The sequence below is a fragment of the Xiphophorus couchianus genome, unplaced genomic scaffold (assembly GCF_001444195.1).
Source record: "Xiphophorus couchianus unplaced genomic scaffold, X_couchianus-1.0 Scaffold1000102, whole genome shotgun sequence".
NCBI lineage: Eukaryota > Metazoa > Chordata > Actinopteri > Cyprinodontiformes > Poeciliidae > Xiphophorus > Xiphophorus couchianus.
Genome location: NW_020963015.1, coordinates 1,159,138 through 1,185,274, shown reverse-complemented (window position 1 = coordinate 1,185,274; position 26,137 = coordinate 1,159,138). Strand labels below are relative to the sequence as shown.

General features: G+C 38.1%; 1 protein-coding gene, 1 long non-coding RNA gene and 1 pseudogene across 2 annotated transcripts; all 3 read left to right on the top strand.

Annotated features, from left to right (window-relative positions):
- Positions 1–1,892: 1,892 nt before the first annotated feature.
- LOC114141419 (gastrula zinc finger protein XlCGF8.2DB-like) lies at positions 1,893–18,939 on the top strand. The gene is made up of 2 exons (XM_028011964.1): positions 1,893–2,105; positions 15,565–18,939. The coding sequence occupies exon 2, from the start codon at positions 15,907–15,909 to the stop codon at positions 17,050–17,052; it is 1,146 nt and encodes a 381-aa protein (XP_027867765.1). The 5' UTR covers positions 1,893–2,105; positions 15,565–15,906; the 3' UTR covers positions 17,053–18,939.
- On the top strand, positions 3,872–13,552 carry LOC114141344 (oocyte zinc finger protein XlCOF6-like; annotated as a pseudogene).
- A 4,433-nt stretch (positions 18,940–23,372) lies between the features above and the next one.
- LOC114141442 (uncharacterized) lies at positions 23,373–24,720 on the top strand. Its single transcript, XR_003594838.1, has 2 exons — positions 23,373–23,843; positions 23,880–24,720. It is a non-coding gene; the product is annotated as an uncharacterized LOC114141442 (long non-coding RNA).
- Positions 24,721–26,137: the final 1,417 nt, after the last annotated feature.

Sequence of the window (26,137 nt, the reverse complement as noted above, 5' to 3'; positions counted from 1 at the left end):
AATTGCAATAAAATTGATTTATGTTTGTAGTTTCAATGTGACAAAATATGGAAAAGTTCAATGGGTATGAACACTTTTGAAAGCCACTACTTGCTTGTTATCAGGGATTGCTGTAAAGTCAACAACACAAGGCAAGCAATTTTCTGCTGTCGCCCCCTGCTGGTCCAGGAGTGACGCTGCATATCAATGACTCGATGCTCTGCTGGGAAGGTTTTAAGCTACTTTGAATAATTAACTGGGCTTATTGTACTGTTTTATAACTAGGATCAATTGGAATGTATGTGTGATATTAACCAACTCAACCATGAAACTGTCAATAAATGAAACTCCTCCCACAGTTTTCCTTGTAGCTCTTCTGTCATTGATCTGATCTGACTGGACAGTAAAAAAAATCAGACCACTGATGGACAAATCACTGCTGCAGAATTACAGGCCGGTCGATTCAAACGATTGAAAATACTTTGTTTCAATAGTTAGTTGTCTTTTTTAATGATAAACCGTTTTGACGTCTTTCAGTCCAGTTTGTTCTGAGTCCGTTGAGGTCAAAGTGTTTATTGACACCCGCATGAATACACACTGCTGGTATTTACAGTTACTGCTCTGTTTTTCACTCATTTTCAATAATATTTCTGCTTGTAATAACATTGTGCAAGATATTATTATTACTAGTGTTATTAATTTTTTTTTTTCTTATCACTTTTGGAACTTTTGTGTGAACTTATATATCTGATGCTGCTATTACACCTGAGTTTTCACTTTTTATTGTTGTAATAAAGAATATTTCTATTCTATTGTTAAGTTCCCGTCACGTTTTGCCTCCTTTTTTCAGTAATTAATTCAGATCATAACAAATTCAATAATAAATATCATGTAATATAATATACACATTTTATACTGTATTATAGAGTTGTGTATGAAAAGGAGGTTCTAATTCTGTGTTTTTATTTTTAGTTGGATAAAACTAGTTTCAATTAGTTCAGATGTTAAACTCAGTATTGAAGTTGCTCAACTTGTGTCACAACAGACAAAAAACAAAACCGAACAAAAATCTAAAGGCCTCATGTCAGATATTGTTGCCATGTGGAGTTAACTGTAAATGAGCATTGCTGACATTTTATTGTACCAAAGTAATATTTCTTTTGATCTGTGTATAATATTTAATCCAACTTCCTGTCAGTGAGCGTTACTCAGTGAGTTGTTGTTTTACTCGGTGCATTGTGGGACATGTCCACTGGGTGGTCAGACAAAATGAGCAACAGCTGGACAATCCTTGGCCTGGACAATAAAAGGCCCCAAAATGTCACATTATGTCAGAAGTCATAAAGCCTCAGATGTTATGTGGGAGCCGTTGGCATGTTGGATGCAGGACGCCGTACCGACGGTCCGATAATGGTCCGTTATCGGACCGTTGGCCCTTTAAGAGTTGGTTTCCAACAGACTGCAGATCCTCCTCATCCTCGTCTGACCGCTCAGCACCAGACGGCCACATCGGCTCGTCCGTCTGAGGATCGGCTCAGACCAGCGACACTCAGCTGATGAGACTATTGGTCTGAACAACAGACGCATCAAACCTCAGACTGTCTGTAACCGCCTACGGGAAGCCAACTGGGTCAGAATCGGATTCCTCAGCCTGACCCTGATCAGGACTGTCGATCCGCTACAAACGGCCGAACCACGATGTCATCGATGCTGATATGAAGATCAGTAATTACTGAAAGTGTATTTTGAGTTTCTCTATATATTGCGTAACCCACATGTTCATAAAACTCTTATATTTGACACGGGGCTTTATATTTTTGTTCAGTGTAATATCTGAACAAAATTTGATAGTTGTAGTTGGAGGCGGAACTTAAAGCACATAGTCTGTTTCTGGGTGACATCTCCGTGTGAGACTTCCGGCGGAAGTAACCAGCAAGGCGCTAGCAGCGTTAGCTTCCAGGCTCCATTGTGCCTGTTGTCGGTTAGAAGACGGTTTGTCCGTGTGAGCTGAATATTTCAGAGTCTACAGTGACAATATCTTCGGTTAATCTTCAATCTTCAGCGAGAATCAATCAGACTAACTGCTGAAATATTCAACATCGCAGGAGGAAGAGCGCCACCATCAGGTAACGTTTCCTGCTTTAACTCGCTTCTGCTTCACACCTTCATTTAACCCGGTTCCTGTTGCATTAATGAATCTGGATTATTTTTGATCAGTCTGAATATTTAAACAGGAGATTCATTATTTTATGCAAACAAATATTAAATAAAACACAGAATGTGATTCTTGAATCCAGATTAAATGTATTTGGTACATTTTAAAAACAAAGTCTAAAGTGCTGTGTAAAAACAAGACAAATCAAAGATTAGAAATAACATAAAATAAATGCGTAAAATCGAACTAAGACCATGAAAAAAAGACATAAACGGGACCAAATGCTTTTGAGAATCAGGTTTTTAAAAAGAGACTTGATGACACGAAGCAAAGACGCCTGACTGATGATCCAAAGTTTAGGATCCAGAACAGGAACAGCTTTGGTTTGATCTAAACTCTTCTGATCAGCTGATCTATCGATCCGAAAGGAGCAAAGTCAGTTCTGGGTTTATAGGAAAACATCAGACCATCCAGCTCTCCCTCTGAAAACCTCCAGAAAAATTATTATTCAACAGGTCACCAAAACTCAATTACTTGTTTGTGCCCCTGATGTAAAAAAAAAAAAAAGCTATTTAATTTAGTTCATATTTAAAATAAAATGTGTTTTGCAGCTCAGGGACTTTTTGTTGTGTTGATGTTTGAGTTGAAAAAGTTTCTGACTCCTTGGTTATTTTATTTTTACTTTATGAAGGATGAGTCTGTCTAAGAACTCAAATTATCAAGAAAACTATTTCTTTGCAATCTGTGTTACAATTTTATAAATCTTCCAGGAGCTTTTTAAACACCATGCAGCTTTGTTTGTGACAGCCAACAGAAATGTAAATTTCTTACATGACATATTTCATGTTTCCATTTGGCTGCTTTCTGTGGATGACAGAATCTATTTGTAATATTTCTTCTGTTTTGCTCGTTTATATCTCTGGACCTTTCTGTGTTTAACAGATGAATAACAAACAAAATAGTCATAGAATATCATTTATTACTAATTCTACTATTTAGAAGCAAAAACAGTATGAACAGAACATGACATTATAGATATAGTTTTGTAAATATTTTAAGATACTTGTGCTTTGATATAGGTATATTAAAAGTTTCTTTTTGACTCCATATATTTTTTAGTTATGAAATTGTATGCTGATTTGAACTGTGGGCTTTTGTATGCTGTTTGTTTTATGGGAAATTAGCATCTTGCTAAAGCTAGTGTGTTTATGACACTATTGTACGCTTATTAATCTGTTCACATTTAATTCAGTATCAAAGTATTTAGAGTAATACTGAATCAAATGGAATCGTGACGTTCTTAACTATCCGCCTTGAATCCAACAACATTCAGCCATTGCAGTTCTCCTTTGTGCAGTAGCTGCGTTTTTATTACAAATATTTGTAAAACTCCATATTCCACTGTCGAAAAAACAGTTTCACAATTGTAATGCTCCCATTGAACAAGAAACACAATTAATATCACACTTGACTAACTTTGTTCACGCGCCACCGTCCTCCTGCCACTTCCTGTTGTCTTTGTCTCGTCTTCGTAACATTTGGTTGTTGTTCACAACTCATGATGCTGGAAAATGTTTCCTTGCAGCTTTGAGACAAACACAAATTTTGATACAGCTGAGAAACCACTTTGTCCTCAAAATCTTTTTAAATTCCATAAAGCAAATAGATTTTTGTAATTCCAATTTTCACAATGGAAACATAGCTAAAGAAGTGGAAAGCTGTTTCCACACTACCAAAATGGCGGCAGAGTACCTGGATGTAGGAAGACGTGGAAACTTTCCGTTGATCCTTTTCTGAACTTCACCTAAAATTTGAGTTGAGTTTGATTAACTTATGTCAGATCTGGATAAAGTAGTAAATAAGACGTTTGAGTCGTCCTTTTATGTTTATTTAAAGTTTCTCACTGAAGAGTTTTGGTGGATATTTGTCAGTCTTCTAAAGCAGAGTTTAAAGCAGCATGCATATTTCATATTTGTCCACTGACTTGTGTCCAGCTGCATTCGTGGTTCATGTTTAGCTTCATTTTTTGTTTTTGTCTTGTTTTAAGTAGTTTTAAAGTTTTTCTCTGTATTCCATTTCATTGTTAAAAGTACTGGAGAAAATTATTCTGGAACAACTTTGTATTTAGAAAGTAACAATCTTCTGCATCCTCTTCAGTTTGGCTTCAGACGTAATCATTCTACAGAGACTGCTATAAGTCTGCTGCTTGAAAATGTTAAACAATCACTTGATAGGGGACAAATCACTGGCCCAGTTTTCCTGGACTTGAAAAAGGCTTTTGAAACGGAGACTCACAATTTACTGATCTCAAGGCTTTAATCAATTAATTTAATCAATGATCTTTCAATCATTTCTGAAAGATTGTGAACAATGTGTTGTCATCAATAATAGTAAATCTGTCTTCGGTAAAATAGTAACAGGGATTCCACAAGGAACTATCTCCGGTCCGGTCCTTTTTAGTCTGTATGTTAACAGTCTTCCTGAAATTTGTCCTGAAGTTAACCTGCAAATGTTTGCTGATGACACCATTGTTTATACATCAGACAAGAACATTATATTGTAGTCAGTGAAAAACTTCAGAACAGCCTGCAGAGATCATCATCATGGCTAAAGGATTCTTGCTTAACTCTCAATACAAAGAAAACAAAGTGCATTTGCTTTTCAATCAAGAAAACGTCATTACAGTCCTTGAATATTCAGATCAATGAGGATCTTATTGAACAAGTAAAACAAGAAAATATTTAAGAATAATTCTGGATGCTCAGATAAATTTTAGGAGCCATGTTGATCAAATCAGCAAAACTGTTAGATCAAATATAAACTGTTTTAAAATGATTAGAAATTGTTTAACACGTCACTGCAGAGATGTTTTTGAACTCAATTATCCTCTCATTGAGTTTTATGGAGCTGCTGTCTGGTCTCAGACTAGCCAAACTAGACTCAAACCATTAGCAAGACTATAATCAGGCGTTGAAAGTTTTATATCAAAAGCCAATCAGATTCCATCATTGTCACATTTGGGCTAAATTTGTCATTTTGACCTTTCCCAATTTTATTAGTCATAACCTTTTAAAATAGATTTTTAGGTGTTTGAACAGATTTGCACCTCCACCATGAAGCCATTGCATTCAGAGCCTGCAGGCAGCAGCAGATCTAGAGCAGCTTCACATGGAAATCGGAAGCTCTGGTTTTGTCAGAAACAGAACGGTATCCATTTTTAATGTTTTATTAAAAACTGTTTGTAGATGTTGTCAACATTATGTTGTATGATTATCACTTCAATTTTTTAGAGGTACTGTTTAAAAGCCCATCTTGGGACAAGTGCTGCGAATTAACTGCTGCTGTTGCACTGTGACGCAAACATGGGACTGTTTCTGCTCAGTTTGTCCCTATCAAATAAACTTAATAATATTAATAATAACTGTCTTTTTATCTAATAATTACTCATTGTCATGTCTGATCCAATAAAGAAATCACTTTAGTTTAATGATAATAATACATTTTATTTGTAGGCGCCTTTCAAGGTCACCTTGCATAATTTAACATAAAACCAAACACAAAATAGAAATGTACAGTAAAAATTAAGTACAAAACAAGACTTAAAAAGACAATGCAATCAAAGAGCATAAGCTACTTGAACAGCTGCTGTTGATTGGCTGAATGCTCCCGCAGTGACAAGACGAACAGGGGGAGCAGCGAGATGAACAGAAGAAGAAAGTCTGAGGATATGGGGGGTGTAGCAACATGAAGGAGGTCAAAAAATATGGTGGGGTCAAGGTTATGAACCGCTTTGAAAGTTAGGAGTATTGTATAGTTGATGCGATATGAGCTGGGAAGCTGATGGAGCTGTGGTAGAACAGGTGTGATGTGATGGATTGATGATACAAGCAGCTGAATTTTGAACTAATTGTAATTTATGGAGTTTTCTGTAGCAGAACAAAGAAGATTACAGTAATCTAAATGAGAAATGACCAGACTGTGGACCAGAACAGCAGATTAGTGAGGGAAGGACGGAGACGATGAATATATCGCAGATGAAAGTAGGCTGACCGAGTGATGCTGTTGACATGGGAGGAGAAGGAGAGACTGCTGTCGAGGATGACACCCAGACTTTTAACCTGACGGGAGGGAAAATTGGAGGAGTTATCAACTAAAATGGAGAAGTTATTAAGTTTCCTTAGTATTGATTTAGTACCAATTAAGAAACGTTCAGTTTTATTGCAATTTAATTTAAGAAAGTTAAGAGTGAACCAGCATTTTATTTCAAGAAGACAATCAGTGAGGGATGAAAGTGGAAGAACTAGGTTTGGTTGAGACATAGAGCTGGGTGTCATCCACATAGCAGTGAAACTGAATCCTATGTTTGAGAAAGATTTTACCAAGGGGGAGAGAGTAAATGATAAACAGCAAGGGTCCCAGGACAGAGCCCTGGGGAACACCCGAGATAACGGGAACAGGATGAGAGGTGAATGGTTTTAACTGAACAACCTGAGTGCAGCCTGAGAGGAACGACTGAAACCAGTTCAGAGATGTATTTACAATACCAAGAGAGGATAGTCTGTCAAGGAGGATGTTATGAGAGATTGTGTCAAAGGCCGCAGTCAGACCAAGCAAAAGGAGTTTGGATAATAAACCAGAGTCACCAGCAAGGAGGAGGTCATTGGTAACTTTAAGAAGTGCTGATTCGGTACTGTGGACGGAAACCAGATTGGAATTGTTCATATAAATTATTGCTGGATAGATGAGAATGAAGTCGAACAGCAACTGCTCTTTCAAGAATTTTAGACATGAATGGAAGATTTGAGATGGGATGAAAATTATTGAGATCATTGGGATCTAGACCAGGTTTCTGAAGTATTTGGGTTATAGCAGCTGGTCAGAGGATCAACACCAGAGAAAGGGAAGAATATATGATGTCAGTGATGACGGAGAGGAGATGGAGCTTTAACAAGAACTGGTGGAGGAGGATCTAAATGATGAGTTGAAGATTTTGATTTTTGAATTAATTTGGTGACGTCATCGACTGAGGACCATAAATGAATTAGTAGGGACATCTGGAACAGATGATATTTGGGTAAAAGTTGGTGGATATGTGCTATCTTAGAAGAGAAAAATGATACCAAAGTGTTACAAAAATCAGAGGAATACAGGTGGGAGAGAATCTAGTGGTTTGGTAATGTTTGCAAGTACAGAAAATAAGGCGTTGGAGTTACCCTTATTAGAACTGGGAATAAGAAAAGTGGAATAAAATATTGATTTAGCTGTAGAAATTGAATCTTTGTAGTGAAGAATATGATTGGAATCCATGTCTTTGTGCACAGTGAGTCGACGTCCTTTTACTAAGAGTGGAAGTAAACCAAGGTGCAGTATGAGTGAATGAGACAGATCTGGTTTAAAGTGGAGCAAGATTGTTTAGGAGGCCATGGAGGCTTTTGTTGTGTGCAGCAATTATTAAGTATTTAATTAGTAATTAGTAATTAATCCACTTTGCAGTCAGTGGGTAATATCTCCTGCGCAACAAATTAAACAAGGTGGCAATTTTAGTGGGAGTTGGCCCAGAGAGATGGCATACAGTTGCTTCAAATGAATGACAGACAGGAACAGTTACAGGCCCTGCCCTCTACTTCTCGCGGTAGATTATTGCTAAACCTCCCCTTCTGCCAGAAAAACGAGGTTGAGTGATGTAAACAAACCCTGGAGGAGTAGCGTCGTTGAGTGGTGCAAAGTCGTTCGGATGTTGCCACGTTTCAGTTAAGCACAGAAAATCTTTCGGTCAGAGATTATATCCTGCACAAGATACCCTTTACTCATGAGCAAGTGGATGTTGAAGAGACCGAAGTTGATGTTTTTATTGTGATTGACAACCGCAATAGCTGACCGAGCCAGTTGGGCAAACACACTGTATTCAACGCAGTGACCGGTGTTCGTAGGTGGACGACAAACAGCAGACCAGGTAGATTTAGTGGAGTTATGTACGTCACAGCAAGAGCCTTGATGGGTGTATTTCTGACAGGGCAGGTGGAAAATCTCCTGGTGTTAGGAGCCGAGCTGATGGTGGTGATCCATGCAGATGTAAGCAGATCTTTAAAAGCTCCGTGGCAGAGTACTGGAGGAGTGCTGTCGTTATTCAGGGTTTTAAGAAAAGTATGTCTGTAAAAGAAAACAAGAATCTTATTGTCAGAGATTTCTGCATTCCTCTTGACTTTTGCTCTACATTTGTAACTCACCTGACTGCCTGAACCAAATCCCACTTCCTTTAATTTCCGGTTTGAATGCTGCTGCTTCACTGTGGCTGCATCTGTTGACTAAAACAACCTGACAGAAACACACTTTCATTGACCTCTGCATTAAATTCAATACCCAATGGTTATTATCATCATGAATAAATACTAGTTGCACTATAGCATATTTCTCAGTCAGCTCTTGACTCCATGTTGGTCATAGTTCTGATCAGTACCAGCTAGTTACTAAAACAGATGGTAGTGCGAACCCAAAGCAGCGTTATGTGGCGAGCGAGCCAGGAGTCGTGGTTTGTGAATGAAGAACAGGACCGTTAAAAAATAAAAAATGGGTGTAATAATGGATGTTTTCACTCAGTCAAGGATAAATGTGCTAATCACTGGTGCTGATAAATTGATTGGTTAAAGAGTTAAGGGACAATGAAACACTTTGTATGTTAATGATCCAAATAGTTCTTTCTACAAATCCTGGCTGTGAAGTTTGAATAAATAAGTGAATGATTCATTCACATTTCAGTACAGCCCATCCAAAGAACAAAAAACAAAGAAACATTTAAGACATTGGTAGACAGGTGCAGCCCTGGTGGTGACACCTTTTCATTAGATGAGAATAACCACATTAAGGAAAAATCATATCTCACATTGTTTTCTATTTGACACATAGTAGGGTTGCACAAAACCATGACAGCAATAAATAGACAACATAAGGAGAGGAGGCAGTGAAGGCGGTGAGGTGTGTTTATAACCATACAGTGTGTGGATTTGTAAATAAGTCTGAACACTGTCCCCCCCCCCCCCCCCCTCCACCATAGTCTTTGATAATTGATGGATCATCAGGGGCCTCAGTAGATCCCTGATTCAAGTCCACAGATGTCAAGTAGTGACGGCTTTCTCAATGGTGAAATCCAAACAGCCAAATAAGTGGTCAGTCCAACCGAATCAGCAAGTCAAGGTTGATTCCATCTCACTAGCAAGTTTCAGGGGCTGCAGCTGTCCTGCAACTCTCAGCAAGAATTCAGCATCCGAGTCTGCAGCACATTCCTTCAGACGGCGGCCTCTGAATGCCCAGAACAGCTGCCTGTGTTTTCTGGATTTCACGATATGCCAGGTAAACGCCAACTCCAAAAAGCAGAAATCCTGTTATTAAAAGTTCCAGTTGTGTTCACATCTTCAACATCCTCAACCAACAGTAAGGACAGACGCACTACCTTCCACTTGCCCAGGAATCCAAAGTGTATTGAACTGCAAACGTCCTGCCAGGGCATCCAGTGATTGGTAGGAGCGGAGCAGGGTGGAGCTGTATGCGCTTCATGCTTACTCAATAATAGATTAACACAACTTTATTGCTCATTCTGTTTTGGCTTTCTCTGTGTATGTATTTTAGGCTTATTAAATGCAGATGAAGCAAATAACTTTGACCTGGCCTGAGTTTCGGGATGTGGCTCAGGCTATAGATCTAAACTCTAGCTAAAGTCACATCCTTTAATGAGTAATTTAATGATAAAGCATTTAAAAACTGAACAATGTACGTTATGCACTATTTATGATTTAAGACATTCAGAGGGACTGTAGGCTTAAAAAGAAGAATGGCTGACCTGTTCTAAATAAGATGCATTTGTTTTCAAAACTTATTGTGAGATCTATGTAAGAGTATCTAGTTTCTTTACTTTGGATCAACATTATTAGCTTTTTCTTCTTTCGCTCTTTTAGTTTGTATTTCCTTTTAAATCCTGTAAAAGACTTTGTATTGCCTTGTTGCTGAAAATATGCTATAGAAATAAAATTACCTTTACCACCTTCTTAACTACTGTATTTCAGAACTCATATTGGCAAAACAAAGTACTCGTTCTGGTAAAAAATGGAATTGAGAAAACCCGAGTATCAGTAGTTGCCTTTAGGTTGTGTCGTGTCTAAAGACTGTAAAGAAACCTCGGTCTGCCTTAGTGTTTGCACAAAAAACTCAGTTAAACGGTGAGCTCCACCTGTCGGTTGCATATGCAACATGTTGATGATCTGCAGCTGTAAAGCTTCTGGTGTAGCAACTGGTCAATGGAAGATGAACACAGAAAATAAGCTAAAATTAATATTACATTTTCTGTTCTTTTTTTCAGATTTCCCACACCATTATTTTTATTATTAAGCTAGATGTTGCTCATTGTTTTGTCTTCTACAAACAAGAGATCTCTGTTCTGGAAAAGATTGAAACAGAATCTTTAAAAACCAAAGGGAGAGCCAATGAACCAGAACTTGGACACGTAGAGTATGGATCTGAACCTTTGCTGAATGAAGACCAGATTGTACTAAAGAGATGGATATTATAATGGGGACAGATTCTGGACCGCTTGAAATAAAAGAAGAACCAGAGGAACTAGAACCGCAACAAGTTAAAGAAGATTATGATCAATCAGGATTTCAGCACATGGTAAAAATTGAGATTAAAGACATCAATCAGGAGGAAAACCAGGATGTACTGAAGCAGGAGACGGATACCTTAATGGGAGGAGACTCTGCACCTGTTGAACTCAAAGAGGAACCAGGAGAACTGAAACCTAAACAAGTGAAGGAAGAGGAGCATGGATCAGGACCTCAGCAGATGGCAGAGAAAGAGGCTGAAAGCATCAGTCAGGATGAATACCAGGACATACTAAAGCAGGAGACTGATAATTTAGTCCTAGAGGCTTTTGATAATGATACAGACCAACAACAACCACCAGACGTAATTGCAAACCAAATCCTCTTACAGAACTTCTCTAAAGTAGAGCTTCAGGAAATAAAGACTCATGAAGCTTCAGGATCCAGTAAAGATGATTGGCAACAGAAAATGGCTCAGAAAACCAAAGGACAAAGTGATGATGCAGAGAAAGGGATGAAGGGCAGGAAAATTCAGAATGGTAAACAATGTAAAGTTTGTGGAAAATGTTTTAAATGTAATAGTGATTTAACAGTTCACATGAGAACTCACACAGGCGAGAAGCCCTTCTTATGTAAAACCTGTGGGAAATGTTTCAATCACAAACATAATTTGAATACCCACATGAGAACTCACACTAGTGAAAAGCCTTTCTCATGTAAAACCTGTGGAAAAGGTTTTAATCAAAAAATTAGTTGGAAATGCCACATGAGAACTCATACAGGTGAGAAGCCTTTCTCGTGTCTAACCTGTGGGAAATGTTTCAATCACAAACATAATTTGAATAGCCACATGAGTAGTCACACAGGTGAGAAGCCTTTCTCATGTCTAACCTGTGGAAAATGTTTCACTCAGAAGTTTAGTTTGACTATTCACATGAGAACTCACACGGGTGAGAAGCCGTTCTCATGTATAACCTGTGGAAAATGTTTCCGTCATAAACATGATTTGAATCGCCACATGACGACTCACACAGGTGAGAAGAAGCCTTTCTCTTGTTCAATCTGTGGAAAAGGTTTGGTTCAGAAACGTAATTTGAGTGTTCACATGAGAACGCACACAGGTGAGAAACCTTTCTCATGTATAACTTGTGGAAAAAGTTTCATCCAAAAACGTAGTTTAAATAGTCACATGATAAGTCACAGGAGTGAGAAGCTCTTCTCATGTATAATTTGTGGAAAGGGTTTCAATAAAAAATCAAATTTTACCTGCCACATGAGAATTCATACAGGTGAGAAGCCTTTCTTATGTCTAACCTGTGGTAAAGGTTTTAATCAAAAACGATTTTTGAGTACCCACATAACAACTCACACAGGTGAGAAGCCTTTCTCATGTCTAATGTGTGGAAAAGGTTTTATGCAAAAACATAGTTTGAATAGCCACATGAGAAATCACACAGGTGAAAAGCCTTTCTCATGTTTAACTTGTGGAAAAAGTTTCATTCAAAAACGTAGTTTGACAAGCCACATGAGATATCACACAGGTGAGAAGTCTTTCTCATGTGGAACTTGTGGAAAAACTTTTAATAAAAAATCTACTTTTACTAGCCACATGATAACTCACACAGGTGAGAAGCCTTTCTCATGTTTTACTTGTGGAAAAAGTTTCATTCAAAAACGTAGCTTGACTAGACACACAAGAACTCACACAGGGGAAAAGCCTTTCTCATGTATAATCTGTGGAAAGGGTTTCTATAAAAAATATAGTTTCACTTACCACATGAGGATTCATACAGGTGAGAAGCCCTTCTCATGTAAGACATGTGGAAAAGGTTTTAATCAAAAAAGATTTCTGAATACCCACATGCTAGCTCACACAGGTGAGAAGCCCTTCTCATGTCTAACCTGTGGAAAAAGTTTCATTCAAAAACGTAGTTTGACTAGCCACATGAGAACTCACACGGGGGAAAAACCTTTCTCGTGTATGACCTGTGGGAAAAATTTCCTTCAAAAACGTAGTATGACTAACCACATGAGAATTCACACAGGTGAGAAGCCGTTTTCATGTATAACCTGTGGGAAAGGTTTCCTTCAAAAATGTAGTTTGACGTGCCACATGAGATCTCACACAGGTGAGAAGCCTTTCATATGCGGCACTTGTGGAAAAGGTTACAGTCGTAAACATAGTTTGATTAAGCATCTTACAACTCACAAAATAGAATCCTTTCCCATTTCATACATGTAATAAAGGTCTCTGTATTTTACCTACTGAAACTTGTAAAAATGTAATTAGAAACTGTTTAAAATTACCCATACAAGTCGGAAGGCTTTATTGTTATTAATGTTGCTGCTGAATTCAAAGACATTTAAATTTTCCTACATTTGTGCAAATCTTTGAATAATTAAACCTACTTTTGCAGATAAATATAACTTTTGAGGTCTGTGCTCAGATTTTCAGACTTTCTGGTGCTCTCACATTGTTTAGACCTGGCATGTACTCAACAGTGGGATGTTTATCTACAAGGCAGATCGAAGTTGAAACTCTTGCTGTCAAATGATTTTTTTTGTATTTGACATTTTGTGAAAGGTCTTTAAATAAATATACATATTGAACCTTGTTGTCTTCTACTCTTTCTTCTCAAGCGGGTTGTTTTCTTACAAATATGTTAATGGGAATATCAAAGTTTGTTGCTTTTGGTATTCTTTTTAGTAGTCTGTTGTTCCTGTAGTAGTTTGTCAGTTTCTTTCAGAAGGGATGTTCAGGAAAAATAACTCCATAAAGATTAATGTCTAGTTATGTGATGGTTTGTAATAAATTGCCATAACAGTTTTGCTTTGTCTGTTTTTTTTCACAGATTGTATTGAAATGATGCATGATGTAAAATCAATGATATGGAATAAAAAAAATAATAAAAGGAGACATTTCTCTGTATTTAATCAGTGACAACTAGGCCTGTCACGATAACAAATTTTGCTCAACGATTGTCTCAAAAATTATTGCGATAAACGATAATATTGTTTGAAGACCTTTTTACACTGATTTAATGGAAATGACGTAATAATGCATGTGATTTCCTGCCAAAGATAGATACACTTTATTTTCAAAAGAATATTTAACACTGGAGCTGATAAACAAAATAAACAAAACAACCAAAAACAAAAACAAAATGGATTCTCAGTCTCCATTAACAAAAAACTCCCTTGAAAAAAAACAAAAAAACTAAACATCATAAAGCCAAAGTGGAAATAAATACTGCATTCAACCAAAAGATTATGAAGTCTGTATATTATATTGCCCTTCAGTAATAATTAGATTTAAATAGAGAAGATGGGCACATCGACTACCTGATGCAATAGTTCACACTACACGATTTTTTGCTCCTATTTTTCCCCATACAACAATCTTAGATCGTTGGTCTTTCTAAGATTGTGTGGTGTGTTACGGTAGATCGTCGTTGCTGCTCCGATCTAAATCAGGTTTTTTTCCCCGACTGGGATCTTAACGCAGCCTGTTGAATGTGACAGGTAGCCAATCAGAAAGCCGGATTCTCCTCGTGTTTTCTGAGGGAAATTACGGAGAGGAATCTCTAACAGCTGACAGACGCAACCCGAAGTCCAGCGGACGTTGGAGATGATATGTGGAAACAACATTAATGTTTATTCAACATGCAAAGAATATAGAAATGACAAGAGGAGGAGTTGGAGCTAAATTGCTACCGCAGTTGATAAACCCGGTAACTTTTCAGCTGTTCTTCGTTAACGTGACATAAACAGGTTCTAATGATTTTCATTCAGTCAGGACTTTACGCTGACACTAGCCACATGCATTGCAGGTAGATTGTAGTAAAGCATTGATTAATGCCTGGTTTTAAAATTAGTTCACTGAACTTGTAGCCATTATTTTGTGCCCATTGTTGGACACCACACGGCAGGAACAAACCCGATCGAACCGTTATACCTAGGATTTCTGTCAGCTAATGTGTGGCCTGTCAGGTTTTGAAAATGGGCCGACAGCTCTAAGATCGTGTCGTGTGCGCTGGGCTTTACACTAAGTAAAATGAGGAAGGAGGGTCAGTGGAGAGCACCGGAGTTGAGCCTTTTTTCATTCAGTGTCATTAACAGAAAGAGAAAAAGGCCGGAAGAGACGATAATGCCGATAATTAAAACGACGTCGATAGTTTTAATTTATTGTACGATTAATTGATTTATCGTTTATCGCGACAGGCCTAGTGACAACTATTAAAATGAATCAACATGGCTGTTGGTGGTGCAGGGATATGGCAGGTGACTAAATCCTCAATCTAGAGCCAAAAAACCCTTTAAAAATGAATTAAGTCTGTTGTGTGGATTAATGCTGGACTAAATTATATTAATGTTCATCAAAACATCAGTCTGACTATCAATTCAATACTAAACTCAGTCAAAGTTAGACCAGGGTTCCATCAAAGTCCACAGACTGAATATGAATATGAATCTGCATTTCTGCGTTTGCATGACCATCAACCTTCTCGATTATTTGCTGGGAAAATTTAAATCAAACTACCAAAAAAATCACTATGATAAAAAATACAATTATTTATCTGAAAAGTAACAGCTCTCATCATCTTTCCAGGTGTCCTTGTTCATCTGCTCCAGGTTGTTACCTTAATGCTGAGTTCACTTTGACTCTAGAGACAGCACCTGTAGAAAATTTGAATCTTTATTATCAGTGAGCTCCTGGAATCAGTTGTATCTTGAAAATGTTTTCAGCTGTGATGCTCCTTTTTTTGGTCAATAAAAGATGGACAGAGAATCAACTAAGCTAAAATTTTAATATTCCATTTTCTGTTTTCATTTTTTCAGATTTGACACATTATGTCTGTTATCAAGCAAGATGTTCTTGCTCATCATTTTATCCTCAACCAACAAGACATCTCTTTTCTGAACCAGAGGGAATCTCTGAAAACCAAAGGGAGAGCAGAGGAACCAGAGCATTAGTCAGAACCAGACCTTACTGCACCAAAGCTAGAGATGAAAAACGCAATAGGAAGAGATTCTGCATCTCTTGAAATCAAAGAAGAGCCAGAGGAACTAGAACTGCAACAAATGAAGGAAGATGATTATTAATTAGGATCTCTGCAGATTGTAAAGATTGAGGTTGAAGACATCAGTCAGGATGAAAACCAGGATGTAGTGGACCAAGAGATGGATACCTTAATGGGAACCAATTCTGTATCTCACAAAATCAAAGAGGAATCAGTAGAACTAGAACTTAAACAAATAAAGGAGCAGGAAGATGGATCAGGACTTGAGCAGATGGCAAACATTGAGGCTGATGGTATCAGTCAGGATGAAGACCAGGAAGTCCCAAAGGAGGAGATTGAGATCTTAATCCTAAAGCTTTCTGATGATGAAACAAACCACCGACAACCGGAGCTCAATGGAACCCAAATCATCTTCCAGAACATCCCTGCAGCAGATCATCACCAGGGAATAAAGACTAACGAAGCCTCGGGATCCCACAGAGATAAACAGAAGACCAGAAGTGAGAATGAAGAGCAAAGGATGAAGGGCAAGAAAATTCAGAAGGATAAAACATTGAAACAGTGCAAAGTGTGTCATAAAAGTTTCAAGTTCAACTGTGGATTAACAGTTCACATGAGAACTCACACAGGTGAGAAGCCTTTCTCATGTATAATCTGTGGAAAGTCTTTTAATCAAAAGGGTAATTTGATTAGCCACATGAGAACTCACACAGGTGAGAAGCCTTTCTCATGTCTAACCTGTGGGAAAAGTTTCAATCAAAAACATATTTTGAATTGCCATATGAGAACTCACACAGGTGAGAAGCCTTTCTCATGTAAAACCTGCGGGAAATGTTTCAGGCACAAAAATGATTTGAATAGCCACATGAGAATTCACACAAGTGAGAAGCCTTTCTCATGTTTAACCTGTGGAAAGGGTTTCAATACAAAGCGTAATTTGACTAACCACATGACAAATCATACAGGTGAAAAGCCTTTTTCTTGTATAACCTGTGAAAAAAGTTTCAATCAAAAAGGACACTTAAATAGGCACTTGAGAACTCACACGGGTGAGAAGCCTTTTCCATGTATGACGTGTGGAAAATGTTTCAATCAAAGAGGAAGTTTGACAAGCCACATGAGAACTCACACAGGTGAGAAACCTTTTTCATGTGTAATTTGTGGAAAGGGTTTCAATGCGAAACGTAATTTGACTAACCACATAAGGAATCATACAGGTGAGAAGCCTTTCTCATGTGGAACCTGTGGCAAAGGTTTCAATCATAAAAAAAGTTTGACTAACCATGTTATAATTCACACAAAATAGAATCCTTTAAAGTCATGCAAAGTCATGTGACCGGGCGAAGAATGTAGCTTGTTAACCGTAGCTCCACACTTTTCCCTGATGTACCTTTGTTTTTCCACATATGTGATCTTTTGGTTGACATGTTTACCAAGTAGAAAGGGATGATGACATCGTCACAGAACCAATCTGTCAAACAAGCTGAAAAACAAATGAATGTCCGCTCTGTTGACAGTGAAGAAACTATTAACCTAGTTGAGCTAGCAGTAGCAGAAGCCAGAACTACGACAGTGGAAGACGTGGTTGCCCAACTTTCAGCCAAAACACAAGCCACAGTGATGGAGCAGATCGCTGAAAATCTGACTGAGATGAAACCATCTGAGCAGACACCTCAGAGTGTTTAGAAACCACCAAAAGCCGCCTAACAGATGCAGATAGCCATCTCTCTACATTGGTGGGCAAGATAGCAACACTGTGCACCACACGGAGGAAAAAGTAGCTGATTTGGTGGAGAGGTTGGCCAGAGACTACATAAAGATAAATGGGATTCCAAAAACCCCTCATAACAGCTAACCTTCTCACCTGTTTGCTCAATGCTGTCCTGAAGTGGTTCCTGCCATCAGTTGAAATTGTGCAAATTGGTCCAACGGGGAAAAATTCCAACCGTAAGCCAATTCTGTGTATACTTCTGCTGACATTTACTGACAGAGATGGGTCCAATGTTTGGAGGTAAACCAGACTTATTAGGTGCTGTTTGCTATGTTGATATATATATATATATATATATATATATATATAAAGAATGTTCTGCCCTTCATTGACCTCTAGTTCCATAGTGACAGGACTGTCTATTGGAAAGGGAACGCTCCTCTATGTAAAGGAAACCGCGACCACCAGCCTGTCCAATTTAAATTCATACTCAGAATGTATTTCACCCTCAAGAATGGAATCGGTTTGAAAATGATCGCATTTCCTAATTATGACTTAAGCACACTTAATTATTATTAATGAATATTGATTGTATAATCGTTGTATTTGGGTTGTGCCAATGTTTTTGTAAACCTTTTCCATGACGATGAGACAACAAAAATGACATGAGTAAGACGTCGGAGTTTTTTTTACCCCTCCAGGGTCTTTTGTGGCTCTAGTGTCCCTTATATGACAGCAGGCTGACAGGAAACGGGGAAGACATGCGGCAAATGTCTTCGGGTCCGGGAGTCGAACCCGCGACGGCCGCGTTGAGGACTCAAGGCCTCCAAATACGGGTCATGCTAACCGCTACGCCACCACGGCACGCCCAAGATGTCGGAGTTTTAATTGACACAAAACTGTTTGTGTTCCTCTCAGACATCCAACATGTTTGATATTTCTGCCTGTCGTAATCTGCCAGTCAAAGCTGAACCGCATCAGTAATGCTGCTCCATCCTGTTTGGCTGAAGCATGATACTATGACTGATTCACTTTTCTCTTTTACTATTAGTAAAATACTGTGGTTTGATTCTTGAGTTAAAATTTTTATGTTGAATAGGTTTGATTTATGGTAACATATTCCATGAAGAATGTTTCTGCAAGAATGCAATATGAAATTTGTTATGGACATTGTGTAGATTTTCATCCTACTGGTTGAAATATTCTGTTATTGTTGAAGGCAAGATCAGAAAAATAGACATTTATAAAGTAAAATCTGTTTGTGTATGAATTGTATTTTCAGACAATAACTTTATGCCACAACTGGGCAAAAACAAAATTCATTTTGTGTTATTTCAAGTGAATTGATGAGAAAGTATTTACATTTTACATATAATTATGTTGACTAGATTGTAGATTTAGTTGACTAAATTGTATTAAACATGGTTGACTACAACAATTTCTTTTGGCTAAATGTAAATAAAAATTTGCCGTAGAAACTAACACTGCATTGTGTCGATTTTGGTAAATGTCTGATCCACATGTGGCTGATGGAGGTTTGGAGGTTTGGAGCGGTGAGTGTGCAGAAGGGCGAACAGCTGAGGCAGATGAAGGAGGAGGAAGAGCAGCCATGAGAAGAGAAACTGGATCTTCACTGAGAGTTTGTAGAAGACTGAAGGAAGCCAGGGAGCTGCACAGAGGGTGGGATCCAGACTGGTAACCTTTAAAGCACCCATTCTTAACCAGAGGGCCTGCATTTTGGCCTCCAGCGCCACCTAGTGGTCTGCAAGAAACTCCCAGGTTTTTACCAGCAGGTCGCTGTGTAGTGAAGTTTACAGAAACCAGAGATTTTACCGTCACAATTCAGGTGCTGAGTTACAATACAAGTTTCCACCACTTGGTGGCAGTGATGTGCTGTCAGTTGTTTAATATGCTCTAATGAGCAGAAGAAGAAACCTGGCAGTACTGGAGACATTTTAATGTGAAAATACTTCCGTCTCCAGCGCCAAGAGCTGAAGCTCCTCTTCCCATTAACAACCAGTGAATCCAGTGGATCGGGATTCTCCTTAATGGCTTCAACAAAAACCAAAACCTGAAAAACTCAGAGCTGCTGGAGGCTCTGCAGGCGAGCCGTCAGCCCCCGACCCGGACCAGATCTGATGGTTCCGACAGGAACAAGAGTCTCATGAGGAGAAGAATTAAAATAAAACGTCTTAGTTCACCGAAAGATCTTTGTTTGTCATGTTGTAGTTTTAAATGACTTTGGAGATTATAAAGCTATATTTTCATTTGCATTTTAAATTATTTTTTACAATACATTTAATTTGAGTTATTTATTTTAATGTATTTATTTTTGAGAACATAATTGAATTTAACCAATTTTCACATTTTTCCCAGTTCTGAGTCTTATGTTGATGCCACACAGCACATTACAGCCACTGCAGATAGAAAAGGGACTTTTCTGCCAAAAACAGACATTTTGTAGAAAAAACAACATTTACAAACTCAGTCAAAAGCTTGTCAAGAAAATCCGAGCTCATCCCACTTCCCCATGCTGGAGATTTTAGTTTAACAGTAATAATAAATAAAGTTATCTTTAAAATGAATCACTCAAGTGACATGGGCCCAACAGTAGACTTAAGTGTCAATAAAATAAATCTGGTTGTGTGTGTTGTTTTTGTCTCATGCAAACTTTGCTTTAATTCTACTTTTTTCTATCTAATCATAAGAAATCATAGTCAGTCAGAGAGAGTCATTAAACAGGAAAAGCAGGTTTCCTGGAAAAAGAGGAAGTAAGTTTCCAGCCTGTAGATTTATAAAAATAGCTGAGACTATTCCTTATTTTAAAGTTTGAGTAATTTGATAAGATTCAAAGTAAAATACTTATATTAATATTGGTTTACTTGTAATAATACTTACACTTAAATTTGTGAGAACACTTACAAGAAAAACAAGTAACTGTAACTTTGGTATCAAATAATTAGAATCATGGATTATTCTTGGTTTCTTTTCAGAAAAACATCTGTAATAACTCACATTAAGATTATAATAAGAATAATTAATAAGTTATAGTTATAAAATTATAAATGAATGATAGATCAGAGAAGGTAAAGAAAATAAATGTGATATAAATGTGATTTTGACATTAAACTTGAAATGGTGTAAAAAGGTGTAACTGCAATTAAACATCACTGATATGTTGGAGGTAGATGGTAGGTGAAAGGTGACAGGAAGGGAAAAAGGGGAACTAACAGGAGAGCAGAGATGATCAGCACCTTATATGAAAACAAGAGGTTGAGCAACCCTGAGACATTAGCACAGACATCATGACATGATGTCTCTTAAGACAGTGACGGATATGAGATCATCTGTCTAAGCAGACAGCAGGTGCACCAGGGGGGTGGATAAACCCTATATAAGGTGGGTGCAAAAGAGGAACCTTTCGTTGGATCCTCCGGGCAGCTTCGAGCCAAGATCGAGATGGACAAAGAACTCTGCAGCTGAAGAAGAGCCGGGGCCACAGAGCCGAAGACTGTCCTGCACATGGAGACCAACCCGTCAGGCCCACAACCTGTGGCTTCGAATCGCACTTCTCTCATCGGCTGGGTTCTGACCCCAAAGACAAAGATGAAGACAAAGGCAAAGACAAAGAAGAAGAACTGGTGCCTTCCTTCCTGCCAGCACCAAGTCCTGTGTGACCTCAGCATCCATGCGGAGAAGAAGCTCATCGGACCTACAGAGATCCCTGCCTTCGTCGATCGTCTTCTTCCTCCTGCTGCAGCACCTTCTTCATCATCAAGCCAGGTCTGGGGTTCGAAACGCCAAACTCCGTCCGTCTCTCTCAAAGGTTCCCTCTTTTAGTTCTCAGTGTCAGCAGTAGGGAAAGATAGACTAGATGACTGATTTTACTTATTTGATTATTTCTGCTACTGAATTAAGCTGTACTGACCCTTGCAAAAATGCCTTACTAATAAAATATTTAGCATAAAGAAAATCTAAAAGATGTTGTGGACATTCAGTTAATGAGTCACCTTAAAGTTCTTTGATGGTTGTAAAATAGCTGTAATGTTTGATTCTGGAGAGGAAGAGGTGGAAAATGTTTTTAGGTTGCTGGTAGCCCAAATGTAAAACAACATCCTTGGGACTCGCCCGAGTCACTAAAACCTACCTGGTTCAATAACAAATGCAAGTTGTAAAATAGAGAACGAGCGACCGTTAACAGGTGAGCTCTGTGAAACTAGTTGGCTGTAGGCTGCTCAGTCTGGCTAATTCACAGGGGGAAGAAGGGTGGGACACCTGGATGTAGGCCGTCAAAAATCAGGTGAATCGTTTCTCGAAACCAGCTTAAACAGAGTTTACTTCAGTTCTGGACAGGGTAAATCTCAGCAGATTTAGGAAACTCAATTAACCCGTTAGAAGGAGAGCTGGTAGCACATCTCCCCTCTCAGAAGAGGAAGTATGAGAGTGAGAGAGTAGAGACAGAAAGGAGGGGGGGGGGGGGTGTTGCGCAACAACAAGCTTTCTAGAAAACAAAAGTCAGCATTTTAAATGTTAAACAATTTCAACTTTTCAAATACAAACGTTCAGGTTTTTTCTTGAACTTTTCATCTCAGAATTTCTGAATTTTTTGGTAGAAGTATACTCTTCCTTTAACCCTGCCTAAAGATTTTTATTTATGGAGGGTAATTTAAGAATAAAATTATGAAATGTATAATTTCAAAGGAGAAACATATGCAAAACTTAACCTGCAGAACATAATATGAAAGTAAATTAAGAGTTAATTTTAGCTGAATTTGGATTCAGATAGATCGAGTAGAAACTGAAAAGAACCGGATGAAACAACTACGAAGTGACAACCAATAACTTATTTTCTGACGTAATATCAAAATGGTCCCAAACTACGAAACCTTTCGTTTGACTTCAGGCTCCATAGTTGACGCTGTACCGTAAAAGATCAAGAATTATTTTGGCAAATGCATCCAAGTGCATCCCGTTGACAGATTCGCTTCCTTATGAACACAGTTTGGCGCAGCAGCGTCATTTCAAAACAGTTCCTGTATCGGTCACGTGACTTGCTGAAATCAATACGCGCACCGACGCGGTTTTGGTCTATGAGCTTGACGCATGCGCCGACGCATCGGTGTTGCAGGTGTTATGCCGAGAAGTGCATGCCTGCCGAGAATTGCATGCCCTGTCGCGGGAGCGCGCATCGCTCTAAACTCTCGCATATTGATGAGAAAACGGACTGAAATCTGACCGAAGAGGAAACTTTTAAAGATATTCGTAACATTATCACGTTTCTTAACCATGGAAGCCATAAAACGGTGGATTTTATTTCGTGGATTAATTGAAATAAATACGTTTTTTATACCTTTATTGAAACATCTGAGTCGAACGTTTTTCAGTGTCTGGTGAAAATGTTCTCCGCAGATGGTTTGAAATTCCCCGATTTTTCTTTTAACACAATGGCTTAAAGCATTACAAAACAGAAGCCCATTGTGTAGAATATTTTATATCATCCTTTACTGTCTAGTCTATTAATGTAGGGGGGATGCATTTTAATTTCTGAGCCTGCCAATATTTGTATCCCTTGTCTATTGTCCTGTTGATATGAAACTTACAGAAGTAGCTCAGAGAACAAGTGTCATTACGTAGAAAAGGTAAAATCCCTCTTAACTCTTTATTTCTCCATTTTAGAAGGGGATAAATTTTTTGGCAATATGGATTTTGTTCCTGCCAATATTTGCATGCCCTCTCTATTTCCCTCAAATGTTATCCTATTGATATAAAACTCATACCAGCAGTTATGGGAACAAATGTGATTATGTAGAAAATTTTATTTTTTTATGATCGCTATTGCAAGGATACTGAAGGAAATAAATCTGACAATGCAACCTTGGTAAATGTAAAGCATGCACAAACAATTTTTATTTTGGTTTAACATGAAAATTAAATCACTTTTTTATTAATTTCAACAAAGAATATTCATAACAAAATTTTTTGGAAAACCAATTACGTCAAGGAAATTTATGCCACATGTTTAAACTGCAAATCCACTGAACTGCAGTCATTAAAGAATTAGATTGTGTCGTGAAAACTGGCATGGGGTTGTGAGATCTTTCCAGGTACACGCAGAAACCAGAGGATAAAGACCTGAGGGAAATAAGTAATCTATGAATTGATTTAAGTATAATTATAAATGAATATATATGTGCACATATAAACACTGAATGATTTTCTGACATATACTCTTGTATTTTAATCTGTAAGGCTGATAAAAACATGATGATTATGGTTGATAATTATGTATGAGATTAACATCCATGATTGATAAGTAATAATGGATTATAGGGATGTGTTGATTTAAATGTGTTGACCCAAACATATGATGAATGTAAAAGATGATTGTGTTAAAGTGATTTAGAATGAATTAACAGAAACAGAAATGTAATGATCTAAACAGATGGAATTAAAGTGATGGGTGAGGCCCTATTCTCAGGCTGTGTCATAATGGGCGAGCTGAGCAGAAGCAGAGACTCAAGGGACTTGCAAGGAAGTACAAACAGATGGCCCTACAGAAAAGGGGAAGTTCACATGAGGTTAGCGCTGTGAGTCATACAAGGGCTGATGGTTGGGAAAGGGTGGGACTTTCCACCGACTCATCGAACATGCGAGAAGTCACGTACACCGTCTCCCCCATACACAACCATGGGCTGAGATGGTATAAAAGACGGCAGAAGGAGGAAGAGAGCGTTCTTAGTCCCCGGTGCCAAGACGACTCAACAAGAGGACGCAGAGGAAACATCAGCAGAGGACCGCACCCTGGAGCCACGGGGAAATTGAGACTTCGCACCGCTAAGAAGGGACAAGATCCTTCAGCCCCAGCCCTGGCTCCTGATTCCACCGCCGACTCTGCCTCAACCCAACGATCTCAAACCAACCGCAACAGACTTGGAGAAAAGACAAAGATCCCAGGAGGGATGAAGAATTGGATGTTTGAAGGACAAGGACCAATTCTGCTTTGCTTCTATTCTAAAGAGGATTTTTCCACACAAAGACAAAGATTCTGAACCAAGGAATTAAAGACTTTTGTTGCCAAGATCAACTGCCATCTGGGTATGAGTCGAATTGCTCCCCAAAAGCCTCTCTCAGTTTATTAGTGACACAGGTCAGGGAAGGAAGTTAGGATAATGTGGTTGGGTTATTTTGATTTAGTATTGTAATTTTTGATAATTAATCTGTATGTCACTTGCTGCTTAATAAATATATCTTTATAAAATTTTATAGAGGTTGGTGGACATTGAAATTAATTGAGTCATTGATTGTTTTAGTTTCTCCAATTAAAGTAAAATCAGTGTACATGATTCCAGTAATGTGGTGGCTTCGGACTTTCCTTTAGTGAGAGTAAAAATAACGACCCTGGGACTTGAATCTAAGTCACTAAATCTAATCTAGCTGTTTCCAAGTGCAGGTTATTTAAGAGAGAGGGCTACCGTTAACAGAAGTGGTTATTGGGACTACGCAGCTGTGAGGGCTACTCAGTTGACTGTTCCTTAACTGTAGAGGGTCATAACTTCTGGATCGAAGGTAGTTAGAGCTAGACGAGCCTCTCTCACCACCAGTTTAAACAGATTATCTCTCATAGACCTCCTGTAGGGTAAGACCCAGGTCTTAGAGATATTCCGGACCTGTTAGACAGAGAACTGGTCAGTAGTCAGCTCAGAGGAGTTGTGAGAAGTGGGCGGGGCTGACTATTGCTAGAGTAACGAACAATTGGTACAAACATAAAATCTATAAACACATTGCACAGCAGCAGTCTGTGTCGGTTTGTGGGAACTTAACGCAGCCTTGGTGGTACCACCAGTTGCATCTGTCACATGTGATCTGTAAATAAATAATACAAAATGGTCAAATAACAACATAAAGAATATTCAACATAAAGAACGTTTTTTTAGTTCCTCATCTGTTTACTGAAGGTGATATTGGGTTTTGTCAACATAAAGCTTCTTCTTAATCATCAATATATGATTGGTAGAACTTTATTTGAGGAGATGACAGCATGTTCCTGACATGTATGGAGGTAAAAAAATTCTAGCACCATAAGCATCTGTGTTTAATGTTTTACGACTGTACTTAAAAAAAAACTTAAGCAACTTCCCACTTACCTGCCTTGGGTGTTTATTGATTTTATTATGATTTTTATTATGAATAAAAAAGTGATTTAATTTTTATGTTAAACCAAAATAAAAATTGTTTGTGCATGCTTTACATTTACCAAGGTTGCATTGTCAGATTTATTTCCTTCAGTATCCTTGCAATAGCGATAATAAAAAAATTAAATTTTCTACATAATCACATTTGTTCCCATAACTGCTGGTATGAGTTTTATATCAATAGGATGATATTTGAGAAAAATAGAGAGGGCATGCAAATATTGGCAGGCTAATGACAGGCCTTGCCGTAAAATGCATCCCCTGCTAACATGGAGAAATAAACCCACATTAATAAAATGGTGAAATAATATTGACCACAAAACACTGAATTATAAAAGATATCAACATTTTTCCTACACAATCCTAACTAATGATCTCTTCACAATATTTATTGATTTACTATTAATCTATTTGTATGATTTGTTCGATAAATTGCCATCTATATTATTTTTGGGTCTCAGGAAATGACTGAGGGATGAAGAGACTGA